The 24,661-nt window shown below is 46.2% G+C and overlaps 1 protein-coding gene across 1 annotated transcript; it reads right to left on the reverse strand.

The window, feature by feature from the left end:
- Window positions 1–2,666: 2,666 nt before the first annotated feature.
- ARSF (arylsulfatase F) lies at window positions 2,667–24,123 on the reverse strand. The gene is made up of 10 exons (XM_019627110.1): window positions 24,104–24,123; window positions 23,154–23,303; window positions 21,238–21,359; window positions 18,907–19,029; window positions 17,308–17,731; window positions 13,642–13,778; window positions 8,869–9,003; window positions 7,137–7,299; window positions 3,555–3,676; window positions 2,667–3,147 (listed from the first exon to the last, which is right to left on the reverse strand). The coding sequence occupies exons 1-10, from the start codon at window positions 24,112–24,114 to the stop codon at window positions 2,777–2,779; spliced, it is 1,758 nt and encodes a 585-aa protein (XP_019482655.1). The 5' UTR covers window positions 24,115–24,123; the 3' UTR covers window positions 2,667–2,776.
- Window positions 24,124–24,661: the final 538 nt, after the last annotated feature.

Consider the following 24,661-nt stretch of genomic DNA (forward strand, 5'->3'; position numbering starts at 1 on the left):
CCAGATCAGGTGAGTAAGGAGGGTGTTCTAATACAGTGATTTGTTTCCTGGCTAAAAACTCCCTCACAGACAGGGCCGTGTGAGCTGGTGCACCGTCGTGATGCAAGAGCCATGAATTGTTGGCGAAAAGTTCAGGCCGTCTAACTTTTTCACGCAGCCTTTTCAGCACTTCCGAATAGTAAACTTGGTGAACTGTGTGTCCAGTTGGTACAAATTCCTAATGAATAATCCCTCTGATATCAAAAAAGGTGAGAATCATCGTTGCAACAAGTTCACGCACTTAATTGTCAAACCTGGTTGATAGGTTAGGGACTTGCCCAAAGACCCTCTAGCTGGTGAAAGGAATCTGGCTATTGAATTCATACTGTCAAACCATTTTTTTCCCCCATCTCTATAGATACCAGTGTGCAAAAAAAAAAAAAGTGAATCTTCAGCTGCGTGTGGCTTGCTTTTTCTCACAGCCTTCTGTCCTGCATGTGATTCAAAGAAGGGAGGGACAGGTGTTAGGTCTCCACCACCGGGGGTTTCGAGCTGGTGGTTTGCTCACTCCAAGACATGGCTATGGTTATGCCCCTTGCTATCTCTGCACTGCTTCCTCATCCATAAAATAAGGCAACCGCGAAATGAGGCAATCTCGAAAAGCCCTTCTCAGGCTAACACTCTAAGATTCTGTTCTAGGACATCCTACGTTTAGAAGGCACCTTCTCATAAGCTATATGATTAAATAAGAATGGGTTGGAAACCTTAGAACAAATTGTGGCCGAGCAATGACTCAGTCTTCGTAAGTAATCCTTTTGGGGACGAAAACTTCCAAGATGCTTGCCCAGCATTTCTTAAGGGGAAAAAAAAAGTCCTTGTTCGGTATCTAATATTCATACAATGATTTGTGTTTGACTTCAGGTTGCAAGTTATTCCTTAGAAAAGGCAATACAAGAATAGAGCTGTTTGGACAAGGGATCGAATACGTAATTCTGTTCGACTTGAGGGAACAACCTGGAGTGGGATCATGGGGTGGATGTGCATGGAGGTTTCCGATTGGCTAGACAACGGGTCCAGTATTTAGACCTGTCATTGGTGAGCTGTGTCCCCCAGACCAAGTCACAGTACATTTGCAAGCACCAGATACTGCATGTGGTGTAGTGAATTGAATTATGCCCCCTCTACACTGCCCCCCCCAAAAGGATAGGCTGATATTGTAAACCCTGGTACCCATAATTGGGACCTTATTTGGAAATCAGGTCTTTGCAGATGTGACCAAGTTAATATGAGTTCCCAGTGGATTAGGGTGGTTCTACCTCAATGACAGGTGTCTTAGAAAAAGAGAAAGGTGGACGCAGGCACACAGGGTTGGAAGAAGTCCATGCGAAGATGTAGAAAAGGGTTGGAGCAATGCCAAGGAGTCCCAAATATCGACAACCATGACCAGAAGCCAGGAGAGACCCAACGAAGAATTCTAACCAGAGCTTCAGGCAGCACACGGTCCTGCCAATAAGCTTGATTTTGGGTTTCTGGCCTCTAGAACGTTGAAAGACTAAACCTCTGCTGGTCTAAGCCACCACATTTGTGGTGGTTTGTGAACGCAGCCCCGGGAAACTCACGCCAGGGGCTATGCCTACATGGTGAGGGTGAAGTAACAAAGAGATAAGACACTCCGTCAAAGTTCTAGAACCTTCTATGGGGAAGATCCTTGCTGCGGACCAAGTTTTATCAACAGCTGGAGTCTCCCCAGCTGCTGTGTGGACTGCCACGTTGTGCCAAAAGCAACTGTACTCGTCTTGGGTCAGCCTTTTGTGTTGTGGGAAAAAACCAAACAAACAAAATCTTTGGTTGGCTTCATGGCTACGTCAGACTGCACAAGTCTGACGATGTGTTTGAATGAACAATTCGATGTTCATTCGCTCGATGAACGATGGCTCGAATGAACAATTTTTCGACTTTACGATGGTGAGAATGCAATCATCACTCCACAGAAACCGTACTTCGAATATTGGATGTAGATGTTTCCCCCCGCTCCGCCCAAGGCTGGTGACATTTCAGATAAAAGACTCTGTCATGATCCTGGGCAGGGGCAGTGAAATGCAGCTCGCAGGCAGGCTCTGGGATCGTACTGGTCAACACCAACCCTGTCCAATGTGCTGTGTTGCCAGCATTTTTTTTTTTTGGATATTGTGTTTTCGCATCCCATCGTATCTGCAAAACACCCATTTTGTCTCCTGCGTCTGGTGAGAAGAATAAGGCAATTTCTCTTGAGATAACACCCAAGATAATTGCCCACCCACAGCTCATGTAAGTGTCTGAGTGTGTTTGAGGTAGGTCAGGTGTATTAAATGCCGTTTCGACAGATGATATTGCCAACTTAACGATGGGTTTATTTGGGATGTCACCCCGATTGTACGTCAAGGGGAGTCTGTAGACCTTTTTAATGTATTGTTATTTAAATGGTGGGGGTTTGCCTCTCCCGGCTATCAAGTTCGATGCACATGGATCCTGGCTTGTAGAGTCAGTTTTGAAGAGCAAGAGAACCAATGGGACAGATGGGTAGCAATGCTCCTTTCCTTGCACTAGAAGCCAGGTTTAAAAACTTGGAACGTAAGCTTGAGCACCAAGAAACCCCCCCAAAAAAAACCAAAACAGATGTGCATGGAGATTGTTAGGACCAACAGACATTTAATAACCTGGAATGGTAGATGAGTTTATTGCCAAACGCACTCCTTGCACATTTCAAAGGGTCAACGTTGGCGGCTTCTGGCTGCCCACTGTCCATCGTGGCTTCTCATCAGGCCTCCAGGGTGGAGACATCCCCTACCTTGTCACACATACAGAATGGAAACACCCCACAGCAGGGCCGCAGCCATATACTGTCCTCATTCAGTTCCACCCCAAGCTGCTGCTCGACCGGGGTGAGGGTTTTCTTGTGCTCCTCCAGGGCGTCGGCCACCGTGTTGATCACTAAGTCATAGAGGGGCTCCGTGTCCCCTGTTAGCGGTGTGGACTCAGAGGGGTCTCTGGACAGATCGAAGAGCAGCGGAGGGTCATGGTAGGTGACCAGGTCCCCTGAACACGTACAGTACTTGGTCTCATAGCACGCTTTAGCGCCCGGTGGCTGGAACACGGGTGTCACATAATGGACCTTCCACACTGCCTGGCCTGGAAAGAGAAGACACGTCACACGCGTGCACCCTGCTGTGCCCACTGCCCGTGTGCTCGGCCCCCTTCTCCAGCTCCCTTCTGGTCTTTCTCCTTGCCCACGAGTCCACGCTAGCGATCAGCCTTTAGAACAGGGGCATCCCCTCGGGGAACGTCACCCGTGTTTTCCCAGCAGTCGTGAGTCCTAGTTCTCCAATTTTACGTTTCTTGAGGTGACCTCCCCGCTTTTCTGACGAAAAGCAAATCTCAAAAAACATGTCTGAGAGGGGCGTTCCAGTGGGGTCCCCTGGACGAAAAGGGCTGGTTTGGGGGGAGGGTGGGGAGGAGAAAACGGGAGAAAGCATCGAGGGTCTGCCTGAGTGACCCAACTCGTGGTGTCCACAGGGACCAGGGGCTGATGTACTTACTGTCCTTTGGGTTCCAGCGGGCGGCGTGGAGGAACGACCCGCAGTAGTGGAACATGAACTCGTGGTCTGATTCCTGGACCTTCCCCTGAAGCAGGGGCATTAAGTTTCGGCCGTCAATCACCCTGCAGACACACACGAAAGGAGATAAAGCAAGGGACGTTGTCTCTCAGGGCGATCAGTGCGTTCCCCGGTATTCCCCAGAGAACGGTGTGCTCCCGAGAATTTAGGAAAACCCATGCATGCTCTCAGGGAGACAGAGGCAGACAGAGAGAAATAGACACATTTTTATGGAGGAGTGAGAAGACGGAAAAGTGCGTGAATGCATGCCCCACCTGCCGCGTGCTATGGCCATGACCACAGGTGGTGACAACAGCTCGGAGTCTCTGATGACTTCACAGATCACAATTTCATGAGCAGCTGTATCGCTCCCCTGAAAAGGGGACTTGATAGAATCTCTAGACAACTGTATGCTTTTTGGGGTCTCATATCAGAAAATGTATCTTATACCTCAATAATAATAAAATCAATAATAATAAGACCTCCCTCATAATAGAAAATAGACTAATAAGTCCCAGATAATCGTAAAAAAAAAGTGATCATACAAGAAAGAAAACCATTTTTAGTCTCACATAAAACCATGGCCTGTGTTGATAACCGCTTCAAAAGCTACTGGAACTCATAGGTAAATTTAGCAAGGTCTTGCATTCAAGACCAACTGTGAACAAAAATCAGTTTTATTTCTATATTTTAGCAATGCACATCGGGATACTACTCTTTAAAAAGTAACATTTATTACAACATTAAAAAACATGAACTATCTAGGGATACCTTCTTCTTCTTCTTCTTTTTTTTAATGTTAAAAGTTTCTAGGCTGAAAGGCAGAAAACATCCGAAAGAAAAAAATAAATGGAGAGATAGACAATGTTCATGGATTGGAAGATGCAAATCGTGAAGATATCAAGTCTCCACAAATTGATCTATAGATTTAATGCAATCTCAATTTTTAAAAATCCTGGAAGGCCTTTTTTTCTTTTTTTTTGTATAAATTGAGAAACTTATGGCAACATTTGTAGGGGAAAACAAGAAACCTAGAATCACCTAAACAATTTTTTTTGGGAAAAAAAGAAAGTAGTTTTCACACTCACACAACATGATTCCAAAATTTACAAGAAAGCTAGAGTACTGAAAGACATAAGGGTAGACATATAAATCAAAGGAACAGGGTACAGTCCAGAAATAGACCAATGCATAGAGTTTCAGTTAATTTTTAACAAATGTCCAAAGGAATTCACTACAGGAAAAACAGTCTTTCAATAAATGGCACTAGAAAAATTGTAATAACATGGTACAGTGTCAGATGGTGACTAGACATATCATGGTGATCACTTCCTTAGGTATATAAATGTGGTGCACACCTGAAACTTATATAATATTGTGTGTTAGCTATATTTCAATCAATTTTTTTAAAGAAAAAAAGATTGCAACCTATACCTCCTCTAGAAGAAAATGTAAGAGAAATTTTTGGTAACCTTGAAATAAGAAAATGCTCTTTTAGACACAGCATAATAATCACAATCTATAAAAGAAAAAAACACACAATAAATTGACCATTATCAAAACTGAAAACTTCTGTTTTTCCAATGACAGCATAAAAAAAAATGAACAGGCAAGCCACAAACTGGAAAAAAAATATTAGCAAAACACCTATCTGATAAAGAAGTTGCATCCAGGCTGTGTAAAGAGCTCTTGCAATTCAACAATAAAAAAATTAAACACTTTCCATTGAAAAACAGAGAAAAGGTTTGAACCGACTCTTCACAAAGAAGAGATATGGGTGGTAAATGAGAACACACAGAGTTGTTCAACGTTATCAGTTACCAGGGAAGCACCAATTGGCACCACAGTGAGATTGTCCTCAAGATTAGAATGGTGAAAATTAAAAACACTGACAATACCAAGAGTTGTCAAGGACACGGAGCGATGGAAACTGTCATTTATTGCTGGTTTTATTTACAGCCATTTTAAAAATCAATTTGACACTTTTTCATAAAGTTAAACCTATACTTATACTATGACCCAGATCTCCCACTTCTGGCACTGGACCCAAAATAACTAAAAAATCGATGGCTGCACAAAGACCTCTGTGCAAATGTCCAGTGAAACTTGGCTCACGACAGCCAAATCTATTTCTGCAAAGCATGCATGCCTTTGTCTTCCCTTGAAAAGTGAAATGGAGAGGGAATGAAGATAAGATATTTTTATTGCTAATTCTGAAAAAAGGAAAAATCATTTCCATGAGGGAATCCTAATCAAAGCTAAAAACACAATATTACTTATGATTGAGTTTCTCCATAGCCCTTTGTAAGTTCAAAATATAGACTAGTAACCATGCCCCAAAGTCAATGTACCTCATTAATACATTGCAAAAAAAAATTTATGACCGCGATAGGCTTAGCAATTTACGTGTAGTACTAATGTGATCATCTTTCTTTAAAAAGTGAATAATTTACCTGAAATTGATACTCTTCTTCTAAGTAAAGGAGAGCTCTATTTAGCTATTATTTTATACGAATTCTCAGTAAATCCTATTGTCAGAATCTAAAGAACAAAATAAGCAACAGCAACACAACAAAACACCCAAAACAGAATGGAAACAGTCACAGGGATGTAAAGTACAGCCCATGGAATAGAGTTAATAATATTGTAATAACTATGTGTGGTGTCAGGTGAGGGCTAGCGTAATTGGGGGGATCACTTCGTAAGTTATATAAGTATCTAAGTGCTGTGCTGTACACCTGACACTAACATAAAATAATATTGAATGTCAGCAATAATTGAAAGGAAAAAAAAGAATAAAATAATATTGAATGTCAGTGATAATTGAAAGAAAAAAAAAAAGAACGGATTTTTTTTTTAATGAGGAAGCGTTTTGTGTATTTCTGATTAGCTTTTGGACCTATTCTACTTTGGTTCAGAAGGAAAGCAGCTCTGTCACATGAAGAAAGAAACCTTAAAATAAGTCTTTGGACTTTGAAGGGAGAAATGGCAGTAAGTTGGAGCTACTGAATTTGCTTTCTGAGCTGCTATCGATGAATAATCAACTAGGTCGGTTATGCCAGGGGGTACAACAACACACCATGAAGAACTCATCCTGATGGAATTAAAATATTCAGGATCAAGTTCAAAGTATCTCTCGAATGCCTTCCGTTCACCTCAGCCTTCTGCACTTTGCACACCAGACACTAGGGAATTATTTTCTCTCTTATATGGAAGACTGAGTTTGACCAGCCACGTTCCTCTCTCTCCAACTTTTCCTATCTTCACGTACCTCCCAAATAAAGGCTTACAAAGTGTCTAAGGTGGGCCATCAGAGTGCAACGTCGATGCCTGGAACATGAATAACACTCAACAAACAGCCATATCCAAAGGTAACAATTACCAAGGTGCTGGGGACAAAGTGTACCCGTTGGGTTTGAGTTTGTCTCCTTTGTCCCGAATCCTCTCAAGAGAAAGAAAAATGAAGAAGAAAAAGAAGAAGAAGAAGAAGAAGGTTTGTTAACAGATCGTGTTACTTGACATCACCTGTCCTGAGGGAGTGTTCCTCCCGTCACTGCCGCGACAGTTGGTACAATATCCATCAAGCTTGTAGGTTCCTCAATTTCACTTCCAGCGGGCAGTACCCCGGGCCACCGGACAATCCCAGGGACATGAATTCCACCTTCCCAGCCAGCCATGCCTTTCCCACCTACAGGGCCAGGCAAGGAAGTTCCAGGTAAAATAGCCACTGTGACAAGAGGCTTTACAAATCAACATCAAGAAAAACAATGTCTCCTCAGCGTCTCCCACGTGCAGAGAGCTGGTGGGGGCAACAGTACGTGTCCAGGGAACTGTGTTTTCTTGGGCAGCTGATAGATTGTTGATTAAATAACTAACGCACCGTGTGCTCTCTGCCTAGAATGCTGTTTTCCCAGGGACGGACCCAGGGACAGACCCTAACGTTGCCTCCAGCTTCCTTCACACCGTTCTCGACGAAGACGCTATTGAAAACAGCTACGTCATCCCAGAGTGGTGTTTGGCTCTATTTATCTCCATCCCTTTCTGATCGACTAATCTGTGGTATGTACCACCTGCTGCCATATCAGATCATTTACTTTTTTTTTTCTGGCATTGTCTCCTTCCACGAGAATATGAATTCCATTAAGGTTGGGATTTTTGTGTGTTTCGTTCATTCCCGGGTCAAGCACGCCGAGAACGAATGGAACAGAATAGTACGGGAAAATGCTAATGTACTGCTGAAGCCAGGTTGTCATTGAGAATGAAAGCAGGGCGTCCTGATGTCGCCAGGAGAATGGCCACCCTGCAGTGCTAACAAATTTTTATTCTTTCATTAGGTTTCTCCAAGTAGAGTTGAACTCACAGCATGGAGATATGTTTAACGTTCTCACAAGCAAAAATATATAAAAAGTTCCTTATTAATGTGTTTTGTTGTCTAAGCACACCCTTTCATCGTGCAAGCCCTAAGCTGCAGACACGGACACCCTTCCGTCAGAGTGGGGCAAAAACTTCCTCTCCTTCCTACAGAATTTATCATGTCCTTCTGAACCCAAGATGATAGACTCCGCGTTTGCACAAATAAGGGCTTATTTTCCTCTAGCAAACACTTTCGAATCTCTCTCATTCCCTCTGATCAAATGTGCTGAATGTGTTCCAGATAATTTTCTTACACCGTCAGGATACAGACACGTTCACAGACCGGGTCAATGTGGCCGGTGGGGGATGGGCAGGTGTTCATGGACCGAGGGTCACAGTAGGACATGGAATCATTCTCGGTGACTTGAATTGTGAAGCCTGGGACAAGCTTGGTGATGTTTCTGGAGGACATCCCTAGAGTTTCTTCCACACCTCCTGCTGGCCAAGGAGCCCCTGGAGTTTGTCCTCTGTGCCCCCATGTCTCCTTATTCAATCTGCTGTCAGTCTTCTTGTAGATATAATGAATGATTACTCAACCCATGTAAAGAGCTCCTTAAGCCATCTGCTTACATTAATACTCTGCAATCTCATTAGATGATGACCATTTCTAGAGATGCCTTCTAGCACGTCCTACACGTGACTGAAGGTCAATTTCCTTGGGTTTTGGCCCTGCCATTTATTTTTACCAAGCATCAATCAGTCAATATCAATCAATCAATCAATCAATCAATCAAACTTGCTCAGTTGGACGTGCATTCATCTCGTCACGTCACGGATGTTTATCCCACTGAGAAAAGGAGACCTTCCTCTCAAGCAGACCCCACGTTTGATTTTGCCTCCTCACCTTTGTAGACTCCGTTCCATCCACCCAGCTGGGCGTGGCCCAGCCTGGCCTCCAGGTGACCTCCGTGATCTGACGTCAAGTAGACGAGGGTGTTGTTCCTCAGCCCGAAATTGTCAATGGCACTGAGAAGCTTGCCTGCAAAATAAAAAAGGGATGCATAACCCTGAGGACATTTGGCGACTGGGGCCATCGCAGTGGTCCCAAGAGCTGCCCGTTTCTTTGGGAGTCATTGCAGGCATGGTTCTCCTCGAAGACGCCCCATGTTACACTCCCAGGAGCCGTGCGTGAGAGCAACCGTCTTCTCCGTTCCCCACCAGCATCTCCTGATGAAGGCCTGATGGCGTCAAATCAGGGGAAAATGGGTTTCTCCCTATGTCGACACTCACGTTTATACTTCCAATATATAAGTGATGTTAGGCTCTTGCTAACTTTTTTGGGGGGGGCACAGAGAGAGGGGTTCTTGTGTGTCTATTGTTGATGTGTAAAGACCCTGCTTATGAATGAATTAAAACAATGTCATATGGTTGCTAACATTTCCTCAGTGTGCAAGTGGCTTTACGTAGGTTATTTACGCTGCATGCTTTCGACATGATATCGAATCTAAAGATAGCTGCCTTTTTCAAGTTTTCCATGGCTTTTACTAGCTCTGTTCCTCACCCAGAGAGAAATGTAATACTTAGGTTCCTTCTACCTTGTGCTTAGCATTATTCGGTGTCCTTAATTTGCATGGAAAAGTGTGCCAGTTGAATAGGTGGTGTTTTTTTTTTCCTAAATCAACTGTGTGAGTTTCCTAACTCTATTACATCAAATTATTACAAGCTTCACGTCTTAAAACAATGGAGATTTTTTTCCCTCCTCACATTTTTGGAGGTCAGAAGTGCTAAGACGTTGGATGTTGGATGTTGCCAGGGTTTCTCTCTCTCTCTCTCTCTCTCTCTCTCTCTCTCTCTCTCTCTCTCTGTCTGTCTCTCTCGGCTTTTTGCCTCTTGCTACCTCCTGGTGGCCAACCTTTAGCTGCATGCCTCCAGTCTCTGCCACCTTTGTCCCATGGCCTTGTCACTGCTTTGTGTGTCTGTCTTCACATGGTACGCTGCACGGTGTGTTTCTATCTCTGTGTGTCTCTTCCTTTCCTCTAAGCACACCCACCATATTGCATGAGGGCCCATCCCAATGACCTCATCTTCAAAGACCCTATTTCCAAATAAGGTCCTCTTCACGATACCAGCACTCATGGTGGACTCGTATCTTTTTAGGAGACAATTCAATTCATGTCAGCGACTCTCCCCAGGGTATCGCATCCCAGCCTCCTTCATGTAGAAAGCTTCCTTGATCCTAAGTCCTTCTCCTCATGGGACCTGCGTTCAGGCTATCTGTTTTTGCTTCGCTGATAGGAACGTCCAATCCCGCACACATATTTCTGTGTCTGTCGTTTTATTTCCGGTACTGCTTGCTTTGTGATCCCAGAAGCAACCCTCATCCTTGGGACGTTTCCTACCAGTCCGCCCCTCTATGTCCACGTCCTTCTCATGTTGGTTAAGAGAACCCTCCCAGCTCACAGTAATTACGGCTTTCATTAGAAACCCACTAAGCCTCTAGATTAATTTCGGGATAACTAGTATTGTGTTATCTTGTCACTCTTCCCATCCAGAAGGGGGTATGTTTCCACTCATTAACGTTTACTTTTATCAGTGAGTTGTCCTGAATACAACCATTTATTTTTTGAAAGCTTATTTCTGAATGTTTACTGGTTGCTATTGGAGCTACTAAGAATGGTATCTCATCATGTATTGTAACTTGAAATGGGTTATCTTTATTTATTTTATTGTTAAGCAGAGCCATCCTGCCACCTGTTGGCGCTCAGCGGCTGCTCAGCTCAGGCCGGGAATCGAACCGCTGTTGCTCAGAGCTCACATTCTTGAGCGAGCTCTTAACCAACTGAGCCACTCGGCTGGCCCGAAATGGGTTATTTTTAGCATTAAAAAAAGCATTGATTTCCATGGCTATATTTAACAGAAATATTATATCTATATCTATATATAACATATTAACATAATATAATTAATGTAATATATACAGAGGGTGCCAAAAAAATGTATACACATTTTAAGACAGGAAAAACCTGTATTAAAATGACGCTGATGGTCACCACTCTGAGCACCTCTTGTCATTGCGGAAGTCAAACATGACGTGTATTCCTCTTTTGTGATCGGTATATATTGAGTATGACAATTTTAATACAGTTTTTTTCCTTCCTTAAAATGTGCACACATTTTTTGGGGGGCACCCTCTGTATATACGTAGAATATGTATGTGCAATAAACTGATTATACTCATATAATCAGAATTTAGTACAAATATTAACTTCATATTATATATTATGCATGTATTATATATTATGTGTATTACACGAATCTACACATAATGTATTTCATATACATTTCAGTTCATGCTAGAAAGATGTTTCTAGTTTTTCCATAGCCAGTAATTATTTTCTCTCTCTATCTGTCTAAATATTAAGCACAGGAACATCTGATTATTGCTTTAATCTCTAGTATTAAGAACAGAGCAACCCGATACCTGTCAAGGACAGAGCCGCCCACGCTGAAAACCCTAGAGATTTAGCCGATGCTAGGAATATGTGCGCAGGACTTTGTGAGACAGTTTTGCCCGGCCCTGCCCGGTGGAGCTGGCAGAGGGCTGCTGTCATCCTTACACGCCGCACCCCCGAATCCCAACCCCAACCCTCCTTGACTGAGTGCAAACCGGGTCAGCCGAGACCCTGCCCCGAACCCCACCTCCTCGTGAGTGTAACACTCAGCCTCCCCTCCCAGTTCTGAGAAACCTGCTGTTGCAATGCGAACGGCTGACTTTTCTCCCATCTAGGATGGATGAGTAACGCGGCCGCAGAGGTATTTCTCCTGGGAGGGGTAGGGCACGGCCTTGGCATGCCTTGGGTTTGAGGAAGCAGGAAACCAGGCTGGGGGGACAGTCTCTGGAGCGCTCCACATACCTGTGAAATGACAGCCTGTGGGCGTCTCAGAGGTTATGAGGTGCTTCGGAGAAGAGCTTCACTCTCTGTTCACACCGTCTTTACACAACGGCCCCTGAGCTAGAAAGCGAGAGAACCTGGGTTCCCAACCTGGCTCACCTGCACCTGACCTGCTGCCGGCGCCACCAGGCCTCTCGTGGTTTTGCTTCCTTATCTGTCAATAGGGGTCATGATGATGGTAAACGTGGTGCCTGTCGACCTGGAACGTCCACGGGGATCTGTCCAGAGCACCCATTGCATGAATGCCACGGGTCACAGCGTTGATTCAAGCAATACCTCGCATTGTAAGGCTCTGCTATGTGAAACCCACACTAATTAGCAGATGCAAGCGTGCTCTCCCAGCCAGGAGTGCCAGCACATCAGCCTCTCTAACAAACAAAGTAACCATTCTAGGTTCGGGCTGGGGTGCTGTGATAGCTTCTAGGGTAGATGTTTTGGGGGATAAATAAACTTGTTTGTACTTTTGAAATCACATATCAAAGTGGATGCTTATTCTCCCTACAAGCCCAATTCTGCCTGGGCAGGCGCAACCTACAAAGCCAATGGTACGTGCAGGTCACTGGCTGTTTTGCCAAACACGGCTTCTAAATGTCGTGGCATGTCCACCCACATTCAGCACGTCCACCCTTCTGCATGATATTATCAGTGTGCCGCTGAGACAAGCCTGTGGAAACCAAGCTGCACCCCAAGTTCCTTCTCGGCTGCCTTCATGCCACGTCTTTAATTTTACGAAACGGGGTATTTTTGAAAACAGCTCGTTAATTTAACACTGTAAAGCACCTAGTAAGTCATTTAGTAATTTACCGTCTGGTTATCACAGCTAGAGCTTAAATTACTTACGTTATGCCCTTTCAAAGGCAGAGTGATACGGAGGATGAGCAGAGAGGTTGAGAGAGAGGGTGATGTTGGAAGCACGCATTTTAAGAACAGCCTGTGCTGTCACATCCTGGGGGAGGTGTACAATGCGACGCGGACGCACACACGCACACCACACGCACCCACAAATCATCACCTCCATCAACATATAGGTCTGTGCATATCCTGGATGGAAATAGTGTTGCTCTCCAAAACATTTTTTAAATATCTTCTGTGTTTTCAAGACTCTGTCAACCAACAACGTTTTCACGGCTTCCCGTTGGTCCGGCTTGGTTCCCCAAGCCCGTCTTTGTTTAGCGACATGGGCTTCAGACCACCCTCCTCAGTTTGGGAAACCGCATGCCTTAACGTTGCGTTTTGCAAACGTGCGTGGCCGTCGCGTTTTTTGTCACTCGTGTCGGAAAAGGTGACTGTGTTTTGCCAGTTGGCGTATGTATCAGGTAAACAGTGGCCGTTCTGTCATGGGTGGCAACCCCTTATGAGGGTTCTGGACTCTGAGTCGCCAAGCCCCAAACACAGGCGCCCAGCGCACCTGAAACTGAGGCGTTGCTGTTTAACCAGCGCGCAGCGTGATCTGATATGAGGTCGGACCTCAGCTGGGGACACAAGAACATGGACAAAAGTGCGAGCTGGGATGCAACGGACGGGGTGAAAAGACAGGGTGACAACACAACATGGTTCTTGTGTCTCCTTTGACATCGTTCATGTCAAAGACCAAGCCTCCCTCATGAGGAGGGTTCTCCTCACCTTCAGACAGCTACCCCATTAGTCTCCGTAACCAGCCGGCTCCTAAGTGTCCCAAACTATCAAATCACAGAGCTTCCATTTACATAGGGCCAGCCACTTACCCATGAAGAAGTCCATCTCCTCCACATTGTCGCCGTATAAGCCATGCTGGCTGGTGCCAATGAATGCCTCCGTCGTGGGGAGGGGTTCGTGAACATGAAGAAAAGAGTAAAACAGCAGGAAAGGTCCTTCACGGTTCCTGGAAAGACACCAGTCACGTCACTTATGAGTTTCCAACCTGGGGGGACACTTTCTTTGGCGTACAGACACAGCCCCTGCCTTTCCCTCCGTGCCCCGTGAGAGGGGGCCCACGCAAAAGGCAGCCCCTTTGAAAGACCATCCTAGCCAGACTGGAGTCCAGAACCCTCCAGCGTCTGGACTGTCCCCCCCAATTTGGGGGTGAGACCACCGCCGTTCCTTTCACTCTCAGATGCCAAGAGATGTGCTGGACACCCACTACACTTGGAAGTCACCACAGAGCTATAACTCAAGTCCAGCTCTGGGTGACACACTTTCCAATGGCCTGTGAAGTCTCAGGCCGGGGTCACAGCTGAAGAAACACAAAGGATTGCCTCATGAGAGCGGCTGGTTAGAGACATCAACCCTTTCACAACCCCAGAGCAAGCATGGGCAGAAACATGTTGGCAAGCCATCCTCACACCTTTGCTCCCCTTGGGAGGTCATAGGAAAGCAGCTTGAGTCATTTCAACCCTGACCATCTGTCTGCAAGAAAGGCAGGTCCTCCGCGAGGCAGGGCAGTGGACAATACAGTGCCGCTCTTGGGGAGCTCTCGGCTCTGGGGAGCTATCAAAGTGTAACAACGGGGAAGCAAAAATGGAGAAGAACAACAACAGAAAAAGAGTGTTCCCAGCGCCCCGTGTGGAACGGTGTCCCTCCAACACAGTCCACCTGGAAACTCAGAATGTGATCTCACTAGGCTGAGGTTGTGACGGGGATGGGTGGGCTCTGAGTCCCATAACCGGGGCCCTTGTAGGAACATGGCTATTAGGAGACACACAGACACACTCAGGGGTTAGACGTTAGGTGAAGAGGCAGCAATTGGAGTGACGCAGCCACGCTCCGGGGGACACCGCGGATGGCTGCTGAACGTGGGAAACCGTAAGAGACAAAGACGCACGGTCAGAGGGGTCAGAGCCCTGGACTCGGCCCTTGTGGTCCGCAGACCTGGGAGAGGGTACATGTCATCTGGCTCACGTCACCAGTTTGGGCGACTTTTTTTTAAGGGCAGCCCTAAGACACTATCACACATGCTGATGAGGAGTGAGTTTTTTATAGGATACATTGAAAGGGGGGACACTGAGAAATAAGAGAAAAGGGAGCTGGTGGGTAGAGAAAAACACGACGAATGTCCATTCTGTCATCTCAGCTCCCTATGTGTCTTTGTAAAGGGGGGGTCGCCCAAGACAGTTTGCTATCTTACACTTGGCTGCATTGCACTGAGTCCCTTTCAGAAAGAATGCCATTCTGGAAACCTAAATCAGTAACAAAAGAGGGACACTTCACACGTCTAGCACTGTAAAGTTTTTTTAAAAAATCACTTAGCATTCTTAATGAAGCTACCGAAATAAAAAGTTATCTCGGGGTGACCGGTTAGCTCGGGTGGTCGGAGCGCAGTGCTCATAACACCAAGGTTGCCGGTTCGATCCCCACATGGGCCACGGAGCTGAGCCCTCCACAGCTAGATTGAAACAACTACCTGACTTGGAGCTGACGGGTCCTGGCAAACCACACTGTTCTCCAATTAAAAAAAAAAAAAGAAAAGAAAATGAGTTATCTCAAAGTGGGTGGCCCAAATACTGTCTGACCTCCAAGATGTCCACACCTTCGTCCCCAGAAACTGTGACTATGTCACCTTACACGGCAAAGGGCACTTTGCAGATGGGACTCGATCATGGACAACGAGCAGGCTCTCCCCTAGAACCGCCAGAAGAAACCAGCCTTGGCAACGTCTTACCTTTAGCCCCGTAAAGTTAATTTCAGGTTTCTGAGCTTAAGAACCACAAGATAATCAAGCTGTGTTGTGCTAGGCCCCTAAGAGGGTGGCAGCGTGTCACACGAGCCATAGGACACTCATGCACTCAAGTCCTCCCCGGAGCAGTCCCTAGGACCAGGAACCTGAGTCACCCGCGTGTGCTCGCATTGCTCAGCGACGGAGGAGCTTGTAAACCTGCAGACTGCCTGCCCACCGTTCTTTGCTCTTCCCTTTCGAGATTGAGTCATATTAGACCTTGGAAGACTCAGCCGAGGTGTGGGTGACTCCAAGCCCATTTCCACACCGACGTGTTTTAAGAATGGCTAATGTAAAACAGTCAGCTCCACTGTGGAGGAGTGTTTCCAGGTGAACTGGCTGACAGAATGGAGCAGGTGACTCACTGTCAGCTTTTGGAGACGTGGAAGCCATCTGGCAACAAGGCTGTGGTCCCTGCGTCTGTCCCTCTTCCTACAGATCGGCACCTTTGGAAGACCAGCAGTGAATAAAAGAGCTGGCCCTTCAGGAAACCGGCCGTCCAGCTGTATGCATTTACAATGCACATATAGTTCTGTTTCTCCCACACCCTCAATTTTCATTCTCTCCTTCCCCCCAACCCCCCCACCCCAGGCTACGGCACAAGGACAAGGGTAGTGATCGGGTGACACGAAACCTTTCCATCCTCGATCAAGACACTGACTTTTCCCCTCGCCTTTGCGGACTCCTCATATCTGTTAGGCACAGCTGAATAATAGCCTGTGCCAAGACCGAATTACTCACAGAGCCTTGCAAACACTTTTCGCTTTGTGCTTCAACGTCTGCCGGTAAGGCCAGCCCACTCTTCCCTTCGTCTTCCTCTTACTCATCTTTGAAAAGGCAGCTCAGAGATTGTTTTTGCAAGTGTGTTGCTTCCCAGGTTGAGTACCTTGGAAAGTCCCTCGAAGACGGAGAGATAGAACCCCAGGTTTACAACCATTACCCCTATTTCCTGCCATGTGCACGCGCATCTGCTGGCGACGCTCAACATGAAGTCATGCTTCAAATCTGGATACCAGGATGGCAACCGATCGAGATAAAGCCTCAACGGGTGTGGAAGGAGCATGCAAAAAAAATAAAAATGTATCCACAGCCTTTTTCTACAAGAAGGTCCAAAAATGAGAGGACGGCGCACGTCATTTGCTCAGAAAGCTTCCAGCCCTTGTGTTCTGAACCTGGGCAGCTTCGCAATGATCCAAATAGATCCTCACCTATCACGTGGGCAATGATAAGCCCTTGGGATCTCATCTCTACAGTCAGATTTTCCCTAACGGGGACACATTGCATCGGCCAGGGTAGGCTAGTGTCTACTTCCCTGGCGAATATCTGCCTCCCTGTAAACGAATGTTCTGGCGATATGCATTGTCAATGAATAAATAAGAGTCATGAGTTGGAGGCGAGTGGGAGCCTGCCTGCCTGCCTGGACTGATCAAATGTGAATTTCAAGGCCAACAGAGAAACTGCGACTGTAACCACAAGGGAAGTCATCCAAGGACCATTCCTGTAGGCATGGCCTGAACAGACCAGGTTGCCCTCCAAAACCCATCGTATTCCTGTGCCGAGCCCAAACATCGATGGTGTTTAGCCGTCCTCCATGTCTCAACTCAACAGGGCTCCAGTCATCACCTCTTACCAAAACAAACAAACAAACTCATGCTTTCATCGACCCATAGATTTTTTTTTAGAAGAAAATTACCTTTACCTTTCTAAAAATGAAACCGCCTCTTTCATCATGATGGTCTCAGCCCTGTCTGCCTTCATGGGCTGTTCAGTAATCTCGTCTTCTCGCATCATGATACAGTTCCAGTACAGGCCAGACGTGTAGCTGGAGAGCCAAAAGTAGCCCAGCAGGAAAATAAAAAGGGCCATTAACAGCATGAGGAACCAGGGGACGCAGAGCCAGCCAGTCAGTCTCCCTAAGGCGAGGGTTAAGGCAGTGACGGCAATCAGCTGCACGCAGACGCAGACTCGGTGGGTGATGGCCAGTTCCGCGTCGCGTGAAGGGTCCGGCCAGCAAGGATTGTACAGGCTGAACGGCAAGCCGTAGTAAAAATCAAACCCATACTTATGAGGATGGTGGGCGTGGTCGCCTCTGTATCGGCTGTTTAAGCCCTGATGCCATTTGCCTGAAAGGAAACACAGACACGCACACAAGGCGTAAGAGACTCACACGTCCCCAAGGTGACGTGATTGTTCTTCGTGTGAGACCATCAGCTCACGTACAGCCACAGGGTAACAAGCACTTTTCCTTTCCTTAAAGAATCTGAGCTCAGCACCATCTCCGTTCTGGGCTCTTCTTTAGTTGGCAGACGCTTGCGTTAAGATCTGGCTGTGAGCGAATAGGTAGAGTGAAAAATAAAGGGGACAGGGTATAACTGGGCAGTTTGTCATTCACAGAGAGGACAAGTCATAGTCACAAAGGTAGATCACAACACAGCCAAGGTAGAGTACAGATGATAGGTACATACGTAGGTAGATATATATCAGATAGCGACAGAAATATGAGAAAAGGTGGGTGGATGGATGGAAAGATGGAAGACAAATACATAGATAGATAGATGATAGATGATGGATAGATAGATAGATAGATAGATAATAGATGATCGATAATAGATACGTAGATAGATAGATGATAGATAGATTAGATAGAGAGATAGATAGATGACAGATAGATAGATAATAGATGATAGATAATAGATACGTAGATAGATGATAGATAGATAGAGAGATTAGATAGAGAGATAGATAGATTAGATAGATAGATGACAGATAGATAGATAGATAGATAGATAGATAGATAGATAGATAGATAGATAGATGATAGATTTCTGTTCAAAACTCCACTAAGATATCTTCTCTCTTATCAATGTCAGATTAGTAACAAGAATTGAAGGGACCTAAACTGTCACAGTCTCCTCATGCCCATTGAAACCCAGTCCCCTGAAACTCGTGCCTGAAAAGGAGGACTAGGTGGCATTTACAAAGGAGCGCGGGTGTGCGTGCAGGAAGCGTCATTGCTATCATGGGTCCCAGGTGAGCCCAGCACAGTGAGGAGAGTGTCCTGCAGGGTCCCTGAGAAGGCTCCTGTGACAGGTAACAGCTTCACCTTGCATGCTAAGGTAGGACGTGGCCACTGAGATAGCACCTGTGGCCATGCAGACAACACAGGACCGCCTCTGCCACAGCCCAGAGGATAACTGGCTTTAAAACAAAAGTCTTCCCAGAAAAGAGTCATTCAAAAATAGAACAAGGTATAGCGTGACTTGATAGACAAAGGGTGACACCCACGGTGGCTTCTTACCGATAAGAGCTGTGCTATAGCCTTCCTTCTTGGCTAAGGCTGCAAATGTCGTTTCATTAACAGGGAGTCCGCCAGGGACGCCAAGGGAGTGGATGACACGGTTAGTTGTATTAGAAGTCATGCCTAAACGTGGTGTGAAAACAAACACACAAAAACAAAAAAAACAGCAACACACAGGATGAGTAAGTTAGGTGCCCACCAGACGCAGAAGAAAACAGACAGACCCTCTCGGGCACAGAGGTAGGGAGTCGGTGTGCTAGGAAGGGAAAGCCCTTCTTTAGGGGAAGAAACCCTTTTCGCCAAAGCAGAGCGCACGCTGGCCGGTGACACAGACCCCCTTTAAACCCTGACGTACACACCCGCTATCAGACACACACAAACACAGCGGCTGGAAAGCGCTCTCCACAGAGCCGCCTGCGTTTTTCCGGGGACGCAGGGTGGTACTTCCATAGACCACCGCTGGCCGGACCTCGAAGCGGTGCCTTCCCTGAGCTGGGGCATCCACAGGTCGGAAAACGAGTCCAAAACAGAAATCTCGTCAAATTTTCAAACTCAACTGCTTCTGGAGTAAAGCGTTGTGTTTTTTTGGTGTTTTTTTTTTGTTTGGTTTTTTTCTGACAATAGGATTGAGTTCTATTTGTAGTAAAAAATGTTTAAGCTCAGTTCCTGTTCAAAACCTGAAGTTGGGAAGGGAAGGCAGTTTCTGGATGTCTTATAACAAAACTGGGTGCCAAGTAGCTGGGGACCAGCCACCCTGAGACCCAACACCTGTCATTTTTAGGAAAGGAGCAAAAAAAAAAAAAATAGGAGCAGATTTTTCAATTAGTCATCAGGTGTCCTGGGGGTGTAGCTGAAACTGGGGGGACTTTGCTCAACCCCACTCAGGGAGCGGAGAAAAAAATTGGGTGTGACAGAACCAAGTAGGTAAAAAGAAAAAAAAATCCAAATAAAAATGGGAGAGCAGATTAGGGCAGGAGCTCTCGGATAGCGAGCTGCCGTCGTGTTAAATCTGATGCAAAAGAAAACTCCTTGAAATTAGATTTCTTTAAATACCATACCATCTATAGGAAACACACCTCCTTCTGAGAGGGCAGGAGAACTAGTTTTACAAAAAGTGAGCAACAAAGGCGGGGGGAGTCAAGTCAGAAGCAAGTTCACTATAAGAAGAAAAACAACAAGAGATAATAAATACCTTGAGTTTTCCTAGACCCAATGAACTTTATGACGGGCTAAGGCAGACATTGCAAACCTCATGCAATGGCAAAGATTCCACGACACCCACCTTAGCCAAAGGAGCGTCTCAGTCTTACCTAAAAGTTAGACATCCATACTGACCTTCGAACGGTATGCCCTGCTTGGCCTCAAACTATGGGCTCTGTGCTTATAAACGAAGCCCTTTAAAAATATAACCATAGGGGCCGGCTGAGTGGCTCAGTTGGTTAAGAGCTCGCTCAAGAGTGTGAGCTCTGAGCAACAGCGGTTCAATGCCCGGCCCGAGCTGAGCTGCCGCTGAGCTGCCAACAGGCGGCAGGAGGGCTCAGCTAAAAAAAAAAATTATATATATATATATCCATAGGACTCAGCCATTCCACTCCTAAGTGTGTATCCAAAAGAATTGAAAAGTCATGTCCAAGCAGAGCCTGTACAGGCACGTTTCCAGCAGAACTATTTATAATAGTCGAAAAGGCAGAAACAAGTCACAGGGACGTAATGTACAGCATGGGGAATATAGGCAATAATATGGTGACAACCTGGTAAGGTGCCAGGTGGGGACGAGACATAGCATAGTGATCCCATCTTTAGGTCTGCAAATGTTGAATAACTAGGGTGTAACCCTGAAGCTCATATAATATTGTGTGTTAGCTATAGTTCCAAAAAAAAATTGTTTTTAAGGAAAAGAAAAAGAAGGCAGAAACAGCCCACGTGGTCCCCCGGCAGATCGGTAGCTAAACAAAACGGCTAAAATGAGGTGATACAGGTTTGGGACATTCTCGTGGCCACTTTCTCATGAGAGCCAGGCTCCGTTCATTATTGCCTCGCAAGGCAGTTTCTCGTTCCAATCCTGGGGCAGAACCTCAAGCGCAAGCCCGGTCACGGGCCATTGAGAAAAAAATGTCACTGTGAGGTGACAAGATGACAAGACATGACTAAGGAGCACACAGGGTGATCTTACATCCAAAAGCACCGTAGTGAGTCTCCTAGTGACATCAGTGGTCGCGTACCCAAGTACGCGTGTATGTTCGCGCTTTGGAACTTTCCAGGAGTGGCCGGGCTACGATTTTGTCCCCTGCCACCCTCACAGGGCAGCCGACGACGTGGGCGCTCACACACCTGTCCGGATGGGGTATCTGCCGGTGAGGAACGCGGACCTGCTCGGGGTACACAGCGAGGCTGCCGCTATGTTTTGCTTCAGCTTCACACCTTCTGAAGCCAAGCGGTCAATGTTTGGCGTCCTGAGAAGAGAAACAGAGGGGACACTGGAGAAGGGTGCAGGCAGGAGAGACAGAGACAGCAAGAGACAGACCGAGAGGGGCCCGAAGGGAAAACCCTCCCTTCCCTACAATTCCCTGAGCTCAGGCGGGGTCAAAAGCTACCTTGCGCAGCAGGTTCATTCTCTGTCTTTATCCCCTGTCACAGGGACTGTAGGTCTCAGCCTGCTGTTGTCAATCACAGGATTGGAATCATTTGATTCTATGGTACCGTGTCTACCGAGTAGAGTACTACCTTTTAAGTTATAGACTGAAAATGCACAGGGTGCCTCCCAAAAATGTGTGCACATTTTAAGGGAGGAAAGCTGCGTAAAAATTGCCATACTCGATATATACCGATAACAGAAGATGAACACAAGTCCCGTGTGACGTCTGCAATGACAAGAGGTGCTCAGAGTGGTTCCCATCGGCATCCAGACACTTCTGATGACAGTGAACCACGGCTTGAGGGACGTTGACCAAAGTTTCCACTTTTTTTTTTGGCACCCCCGGTGTTTAAGTGTTTCTGGCCTCAGTCATTAAGGCTAAGGACATAGAGGCCCTAGTTCTGCCTTGATCTTTATACATCAAAGGATGAATACAAGTGACATGTTTGATAGGTAAAGCTCTTTTCTCTGCACACAGGTTGCAAAACCGCCACATGACCAAACATGAAAATACCCAGAGATTAAAGAGAATGAAAGAGAGCCTTGGGCGGGTGACGAACACTTGCCCCATTGGATGAAAATCAAGCAAAATGAACCTAAATCAAACAAAATGGACTGTGGTCCACCTTCCGACTTCACCACGGCGTTTTTTTCTGACCCTTCATTTAAAGCGGAGAACCACTTGTAAAGAAATAAGTTGTTTGTAAACAGCCTTTCTGGGCTGTCCCTGCGTCCTTTTAGATTTTCCCCATTATGACCTCTCAACGAACTGGCATTTTCAGCAAACCGTGTACGCCCAGCTCTGCACACTGCCCGCATATATGAGCTCACTATTTTTTAATGACCCTTCTTCGGAGTCCTAACTCATCTCCTCAGAAGCAATAATTAGTTTTGCCATCACGTGCTTTCATGACCATCTCTCCACATGTCCGAAGTTTTCTTACCAAAAGCACAGAACAGTGGCTTTGGCTTCTGTGAGTGACACAATCATACCAGCTTTGATGTGCACGAGCCATGCACCTCACCAGGCGCTACTCCTAACCTGTGCATGGGCACAGCCCACACAGATGGCTTTTAACACCCGCCATAAAGTGCTGAGTTTCAGCGTCACGTTTGTTTTGCTTCTTTCAGAACGTCCCTTGCCAAAAGGGAAGGATGTCACCTTGAAAAGGCTTTCAAAGAGAGAAAGCACGGAATGATTCATTCTTGCCGGGTAAAAATATATGTAAAAACCACAGCTTGCTGTGATAGCCTACATCTTATCGCGAGCTTACTGACCACGTGCCAGGTGACCACTTAGCACCCTACGTAGGTGAATTCACAGGTACGGACCATTCACCTGGGCTCTCAGCCCATGGGGAAACCGAGGCACACAGCGCCGACATAACTTGTCCAACGTACTCCAGCTCTTAAGGGCAGAACCAAGATGCCAATCAAAACAGTCCCGAAATTAACATCCCTTAACATCGTTTCTTTCTTTCTTTTTTTTTTTTTAGGAAAAAGAAAATACAGCAAATCCATCTGGTGCTGCATGTAGACGCAGACATAACACATGTCAACCGGCCACGCCTGAACGATTGGTAAAAAAGTATGATCCAATACGTAGCCTTACCTCACGGTATCGTTGCCATAGCAACCCAGGTCTCCGATGCCCAGGTCATCCACCATGATAAGGACGATGTTAGGCTTGTCATCAGTGACACCGTGTGATTGGCACACGCTTAGAAGTAACCACATCCAGGAGAGGGACACCAGCCGGCTCCTGAAAGACAAGTATGGACCTTAATGGAGACACACCCATCTGGATGGCTTCAGGCGGCCGCTTCCACGGCCACGCCACCGTCTCTGAATGTAATGGGGTTTTCAGCCTGGAGTCTGAAGACCGACTCCATCCCCCTCAACCTTTCTCTCCATCCCAACTCAAGTCCCGTTTTCTCGAAGAAACACATAAATTCTCATGTCACTGGAGCCTTACTCAGTTATCAGGTAATGGATATTTCAACCATTGCTTCAATCTCGATTTTGTGTTTATTCGGACCGTAAAACCCACCTGAGATGTCTTCACTGGGAGGGAGCAGACAGACTCACTGACCCCCATTTGCCCCCAGAGCCCTTTATTGATACTCTGAAACCAAGCTGGCCCCACAAGATCACAACTCCTTTCCCCAAATGTTTCCCCAAAAACTGTGCCTTTCTCGAAGACAGGAGCCAGTCGCTCAATTCTTTCCCTGTTGCCAAATCACAATCATTACAGACACGCTTTTCATCTGCCCGAAATGGATGGAGGTGCTTTTCTCACCCGGTTTTTACAATACTTTAACATCATACAGGTGTCTTAGAAACGCCCCGTTTATATTTGTATCAATTGCGTGTAAATCTCTCCTGTGTTTTTTTTTCTTCATTCTAGACTTGCCGAACCCAGGCTATCAACTTAGATACCTGAGGGCCAACCATCTAAAGAAGACCTGACGTGGCTTGCCTCTGGCTATGAAGCTCAGAGCGGAAAATGTCAGCAACTTGCCCACACGTGTGAGTGTCTCGGTCGTGGGGCTCATGAATTACCTGAGCATCATTCTGTCGCCCCGCGTAGCTTCCTATGTCCTTTGGTCAAAGACAGAAGGTCCTGAAAAGAAAACCGGGTTATCTTCATGGGTATTAAGTTAGCTTCCTGCTGTGAAACGCTCACTGACTTGGGGAGCCATTTCTCTCTGCTTCCAACATTTCAAAACTGGTTTTCTGACTCTTCAGGAGAACAAAGCGTGAGCTGAAAATGATTTTGCTCTGTTGGCCCATTTTTGGAAAGCGTGAGCTGTGCCAGCTCCTGCGGCTATCTGGCTCATTTAGGCGGTTGAGTTAATTGGCTCCAGCGCTTAAGCCTACCCGAAAACATGCCTGGATGACAACACCGTCCGTCCCAGCGAGCTACTTAACATAACAGTTTAAAGTCAGTACGCCTGCATGGAATGAATTCGGAGCACCCGGAAAAGAGGAGATTACTTGAATCTACCTCCTTTGCCTCTCCCCCATTCCAAAATGTGGATCACTGAATGGTGATTTTAGGAAAGTTCATGGTTGTCTACAGTTGGGGAATTGGGGCAGGATAACCCAGTGATAGGATGG

The sequence above is a fragment of the Hipposideros armiger genome, unplaced genomic scaffold (assembly GCF_001890085.2).
Source record: "Hipposideros armiger isolate ML-2016 unplaced genomic scaffold, ASM189008v1 scaffold_709, whole genome shotgun sequence".
Classification (NCBI taxonomy): domain Eukaryota; kingdom Metazoa; phylum Chordata; class Mammalia; order Chiroptera; family Hipposideridae; genus Hipposideros; species Hipposideros armiger.

Bases quoted from the DNA above. Each gene is read 5' to 3' on its own strand.
- ARSF (XM_019627110.1), bottom strand. The intron at 21,360-23,153 runs GTAAGGCTACGT...TTCTCTTCTCAG, and splicing joins TATGGCAACGATACCGTGAG to GACGCCAAACATTGACCGCT. The intron at 9,004-13,641 runs GTAAGTGGCTGG...TTTATTTTGCAG, and splicing joins GGAGATGGACTTCTTCATGG to GCAAGCTTCTCAGTGCCATT.